We start from the raw sequence: 6,199 nt of genomic DNA, 5'->3' as shown, positions 1-6,199 counted from the left end.
GTCGACATGAAAGCGTCAAGCAAAGATGCGGGGCTTCAACTCGAGTAGGATATCAAATAGCGAAAATCACTCTAAGGACTAGCAGCAAAGCTATATTAAGGAGGAATATTGTGAGACTTACTAGCCCCTGCCATAGCTGCCTCTTCCTTACACAATTCAAAGCTACATATTGTTAATCTCCTCACCTATAGATCCTAGAAATATAATCACTAAAACATTGGAACCATTATTAATGTAGGCTCAGATAATCTTATCCGGTCTTGATGAGAAAAATAGCATATAATATGAACATAGACAAATAAAGATCTGAACTAATCAAATACTATTTTTAAGATGAAATAATTGTTGTTTTATGTTGTAAGTTTTTATGGCTCGTCTTAAATACGTTTTAACTATTTAGCATGTCGCAAGTGCATTTTTTTTACTTTGACTATCCCGTATGTGGACTTAAATGTTTACATAGAACAATATTATTGCAACTTCAGGTACCTGTCTTGAAACATTCTAGAACAAACGTTGAGCGTGTCATACGTAGTACCTTCTTTTTAAAATGTCGTATGTGGTACATTAATTTGCTACATGATTGAATTATTGTTCTCCTTAGTTGACATTTGTATATCTTGACCATCTGGATGTTCTTAGACAATTTGACATTACTTACAAAGATGATGGATAACAACCGTATTGTCCAGATTGTATATATATTGTATGCCACGTGTAGGGGAGGATAGTGTATTAGTTGGTTGGAAATTAAAATCATGCTTATCTTGTTTGTCCTCTACGTGATCATTTTAATCAAAATGTACATAATATAATTTCTAATCCGGTAAACAAATACTACTTCTCGATTGACATGAGCATATTCCCTCTACTCCATGTGTAGCACCCAGCATGTTGTGTCTATGTTACTCCCTCTGCTTACTTTTGCTCCACATGTTAATTATGTCTTAATTCAACTTCTGTGAAGTTTTTATTAAAAAATGTCAACGCCTACAATATCAAATAAATACAATATGAAAAATATACTACATGATTGATCTAATGATAGGTATGGTGGGTGATGCTATTTTTCATAAACATGGTCAAACTATGATGTTTCTTGTACTGCCATGATAGATGATGCATAGATCAGAAGTTTTTCCCATAAAAAATATATGATTTAAAGACAACCTACTGTGCGAAGGAAAAAATAAATAGAGGAGGGAGCACCATGTAGATGCTATAGTGACAATAATCTAATGACTGGTTAAACTATATACTCAAATGGAACCGTAGAGCCAACTCCTCAACTCCACCTGTCTCTCTCTCAAAGAAAGGAAAACTCCACCAGTTGCATCCAACATGTTCTGCGTACGTCAGCTGGCTTCCGACAATACAGTACTTACCCAAATGACAAATATCCAACAACTGGTTAAATTATTCACACGTACGTACAGGTGCCCCTAGTAGTTTTAGTCATCTAAAATAGTCTAGCTAGTTTTGACACCTAGGCGGCCAATCAGTAGCTCACAGATGGCTCCGAGCCAGCCACAAGCTCTGCATTTTTTTCCTCAGCTTCAATGATCAACGACACCTCGAATGCTGCCAAATGAAGAACTGCACGGTACCAGCCAGCCCACTAGCTAGCTATCAACCTCGTCACGGTAGTACACCCGATCGTGACTAGTAGCTAAATTAAGCAGAGGAAGTTAATAGTTGATCCTGAAAGATAACATCAGCAGCACGCGCGGATGCTTCGTTAATCATGCTCCTGCGTTGCTTCCGTCGTTGATTAACCGGGCAATCACCGTGTCGTTAGCGCTTGCGCCGATGGAACGGAATGTTATTGGCATGGAATTGGTTTTCGCCGCCATACGCAGATGACTCGATGGATGGATATCTGACACGCACGGGAGCTAGCCGCTGCTTCTTGCATGCTGGGGTGCTATTGCTAGCCCACCCGAAGCCTGGCCTCCTGCCGCGTATCGGATTAGGGCTCTGCGTTCATAGTGCGGTGCGTGTGCGTGTGCGTGGATATACTACTCCACTAGTGAATAGTTTGTGTCCAGATCGGACGGGTAACGCGTCGACATTTCGTGCGTATTACTCGCTAGCAGGCTAGATTATAATAACCTAGAAAATGGTACAGTTACAATGATGGACCAGTTTAATCTGCCCGGTGCGGCACGCGTACGTGCACAAAACGTCGCGCTGTTTCTCTGGATGTCTACGATCAAACGAGCTTGATCTGGATTGGTTGATGGAAGATAGAGCCCCGCTTTGGTATAATCTCCTCACTAAACGTATAAAGAGTAATAAAATTGTACCCATTTTCATATGCATGATGTGTCGGTAACCGTCTAGGACAGCTCGCTTGATATGCTAACTGCTACCACATTTGCTTCTTCGTGCACGTCACGATAAAAAAAGGTAGCGCCTTGTTTGGCCGGTTTTCTACTGTTTTAATTTTCCTTTCTCTTTATTTTTTTGTTTCCTTTTCCTGTTTTTCAATTTGTGAACTTTTAGATAATGGTGAACTTTTATTAAATCATTATCTTTTAATTCATGAACATTTTTTAAATCCGTGAACATTTTTTAATTTACGATTTTTATAAATTTGTAACTTTTTTCCTGAATCTGAGAACATCTTCTCACTATTTCCTTTTCTTTTTACCCTTTGTTTTTTTTTTCATATTTTCGTTATTTTTTGTTTTTAAAAAATACTCAGTTTTTATAAAATTGTTGAAATTTTCAAAAAGAATCACCCTTTGAATTATCTAAAAAATACGAATATTTGCATTTTGAAAAATTGTACAGAAATTTAAGAAAAATGTCCGTGTCTTTCAAAGTTGTTTGTGTTTTGACATTCTAAGAAACTTTGAAAAACACAACATTTTTCTTAAAATTTCTGTAGATTTTTTTTTTGAAAATGTGAATATTTGTATTTTATGAGCAAATTTTGAAAAAACAACACTTTTTTTGAAATTTTTAAAAACATTTTTTTTGAAAACTAGAAAAATGAAAAGAAACAAAAACAAACAGAAAAAATGAAATACGTGGGAAAAGACCAGTTTGACAAATGGGCCAGCCCAGCAAAACCAGGGGCTTCCCGGGATTGAAGAACAAAGAAAGAAAGAAAAAAACTAAATTGACATGTGTTAAGATGTCCTAATTGGTTAGTGTGGTTCTCTCTAAACAAATAGGTCATAAGCTTGATTCACGTTGTCCTCCGTTGATGTGCTTAAGAGGATTGTACCGAAGCAGAAGTTAGCCTTCCCTTTTTAAGGGAAGAAAAGCTTTTTGATCTCACCTCCATTCTATACTAGTCTCGTCTACTGGCAGAAAATTCCTCCTAATTTATTATGCAGCAGCATTCTAAGTTCTTGAGGGTAACTTCGGTCTTTGCATCATCAGCGGCCGAGTTTGTTATTGCTTTTTATAGTACTACTAGCAAACAATCGATGATAAGATTTGTTATTAATTGAGGAAGAGGTCGTTAAGCAGCAGCCCATGTCACTTGCGTCCCCACGCACGTCAGAGCAACATGCCTTTGCCTTTTCCGCGGGTGGACAGTTTCTCCGGCCGGTCCATCATAGAGCGAGCGAGACCTGTATATAACTACCGCCTACCACGGACTCGACCCTCAGTGCCAACCAACAGGGCGACCAAGCTCAATTATCTCAGACTACTCAGCTACCGCCTGCCCGCTCTGGCGCTCTCAGCTCCTTGAGCCCTAATCGATACTCTACATGGCGAGGGTTCACCCCAACATGGTGCCCGCCCCGGGCGCCGTCGGCGACGTGCCGTGCGCGCCGGCCAGCTCCGCGGTGGAGGGGCCGACGACGCTGACGGTGTGGCGCAAGTCGCTGCTATTCGACTGCAAGGGCTTCACGGTGTTCGACGCCAAGGGCAACCTTGCCTACCGCGTCGACAGCTACGCCTCCGAGACCGGCGACGAAGTCGTCCTCATGGACGCGGCCGGCCGCCCCTCCTTCACCGTCCGCCGTAAGCGGTTCAGCCTGCAGGGCGAGCAGTGGCTGGTGTTCGCCGGCGAGGAGACACGGCGGCCCGTGTACGCCGTCAGGCGGAGCGGCCGCGGCAAGACGATGGCGCACGTCACGGCGTGCGCCGGCGCCGGGCCATCTTACGAGGTGGAGGGGTCGTACGCGCGTCGGAGCTGCGTAGTGTACGACGGCGAGAGGCGCGCGGTGGTGGAGATCAGGCCCAAGGAGGTGGTCGGCACGGACGTTTTCCGCCTGGCGGTGCAGCCTGGAGTCGACGTGTCGCTGGCCATGGCCGTTGTGGTGGCGCTCGAGCAGATGTTCGCCAGGCCGTCGCTCCTCAGGAGCTGGTCCACATAGATTATATAGTTAATTATAATTTGTTTGTTCATCATCGGAGCACGTCTCAGTTTAGTCAAGCTTATAGCTTTTTTTGCCCCATGCACTCAGTTTGGGGTTGGAATTGAGACCGTTAGAGTCGATGGATCGATCTGTGTGTGTGGGCATGAGAGCAAGCCGATCTGTTCGATGATGCCCTCCAAATCAATGGCATATACGTACTACTATAGTATGGCCAAATGATGTCTTTTTGGTCTGTCGTTGTGTACATATTCTTTCTAGAGAGTGAAATAATAATTTTATAAACAGTTCTTTTGTATACGGCTCTCAGCTTCCGAGTCTGGAGATAACATCTTGTTGTCTTGTACAGAGCGCTATCTCGATCTTTTTCATGCGTATTTCGCCGAGATCACACGATTCGCATTACGTGGCTTGCGAGTTTCTGGCATCTTTGATTCTCGAGCGAAAGGGTCGGCGAGATCGCCAGAGAGATCTAGACAGGGACACCCTTTCTCGTCTTCTCTTCCGCTTTCCGTGCTCCGTGGAAACATGGAATCATATTTTTGGAAACATTTCCGGCTGCGTTTCCATGCGGTGTGGACTGGCAGGATCGACCGCGACTCGTCCTCATCCTGGGACCATTTGCCGCCCTGGAGAAGAGAAGGGAAGGGAAGAGACGTGCACACCTAGGGTCTGAAATTCAGTTAGGAACGAGAGGAGAGGAAGCCACTTTTTGGGTACCTGGCGCGTCAGTCCAGCTGGGGGCTGTGGATGATACGTGTGCGATCGGCTCTGAATTAATGGAAGCTATCCATCTGCGCCGTGCAGAACTTGCGAAGGACAATCCGTCTTGGTTTCTTGTGTTGTTTGTGTTCTTACGATGCAGGTGTTTGCCTCTGGCTGGCTCACTGAATTTTTTGCCCGTGAGTCATGTGCTGTGAGTGGTCTGTCCTTCTCCTATAACCGTTTTTTTTTCTTTTTTTGCGGAAACTCCTATAACCGACCCTGACGTTCGGGTTCGGCAACAATCGCTGTTTATTCACGAAGCACGGCTGAAACCGTATGAATAGAGAAATTAGTGAACAAAAATATCTTATGGAGTACTATGGAAGGAGTAGTATTCTTGCTTTGTGCCGCTTTTTGCGGGCTTTAGCGAGCAATTATCCACATGCCTCCCGCCCCTCCGCCGAATGGACGGCCAACCGTCTACTCGGCCTAGCAGCTGCTTAATGTCAAAGTTCAGTTAAGGAAAGACAGTTAGGGTTTTATGCATGAAGCACGGCTGAAACCGTATGAACATATCACAAAAATATCTTATGTAGTACTATGGAAGGAGTAGTATTCTTGGTTTGTGCCGCTTATTGCAGGCTTTAGCGAGCAATCGTCCACATGCCTCCCGCCCCTCCGCCGAATGGACAACCAACCGTCTACTCGGCCCAACAGCTACTTAACGTCAAAGTCCAGTTAAGGAAAGGTGGTTAGGGTTTCTGCCTTCCGTCGGTGGAACCGTCGATATGCCACGTTTCTTGTGGCCTTAGGCCATGGGTCCGTGGTGGATTCCGTCCCTTGTCGATGGGAAGGCTCTTTTTTAGGTGCTTCTTCAAGTTTTGTTAGAGTTTGTGTCATACTCAAGAAGACGAGACGGCGGCGGTTTCTTGATGATGGAATAAGGTTTTCTCCGCCTAGCCCCCGTCCCGGTGGTGCATCTAGCATCGCTGGAGGATGTGTGTGGAGGTGTGTCTCCGTCGGATCTTGCAGGATTCGGTCGGTGGTTGTCTTTGGTGGATCCGCTCGGATCCGGTCTTTACTCGTCTTTGTTCTTGTGTCTTCAGGTTGGATCCTTCCAATCTAAACTTCTCTTCATCGGCGGCGGTTGCTGT

The 6,199-nt window shown here is 44.5% G+C and overlaps 1 protein-coding gene across 1 annotated transcript; it reads left to right on the top strand.

Moving 5' to 3' along the window:
* The first annotated feature begins 3,635 nt into the window (after positions 1–3,635).
* On the top strand, positions 3,636–4,551 carry LOC123065840 (protein LURP-one-related 8). Its single transcript, XM_044489046.1, has one exon. It carries the CDS (start codon positions 3,729–3,731, stop codon positions 4,338–4,340), a length of 612 nt encoding a protein of 203 aa, XP_044344981.1. The 5' UTR covers positions 3,636–3,728; the 3' UTR covers positions 4,341–4,551.
* Positions 4,552–6,199: the final 1,648 nt, after the last annotated feature.

This window comes from Triticum aestivum, chromosome 3B (genome assembly GCF_018294505.1).
Source record: "Triticum aestivum cultivar Chinese Spring chromosome 3B, IWGSC CS RefSeq v2.1, whole genome shotgun sequence".
NCBI classification, from domain to species: Eukaryota; Viridiplantae; Streptophyta; class Magnoliopsida; order Poales; family Poaceae; genus Triticum; species Triticum aestivum.
This window is presented reverse-complemented; position numbering and strand designations above follow the sequence as displayed.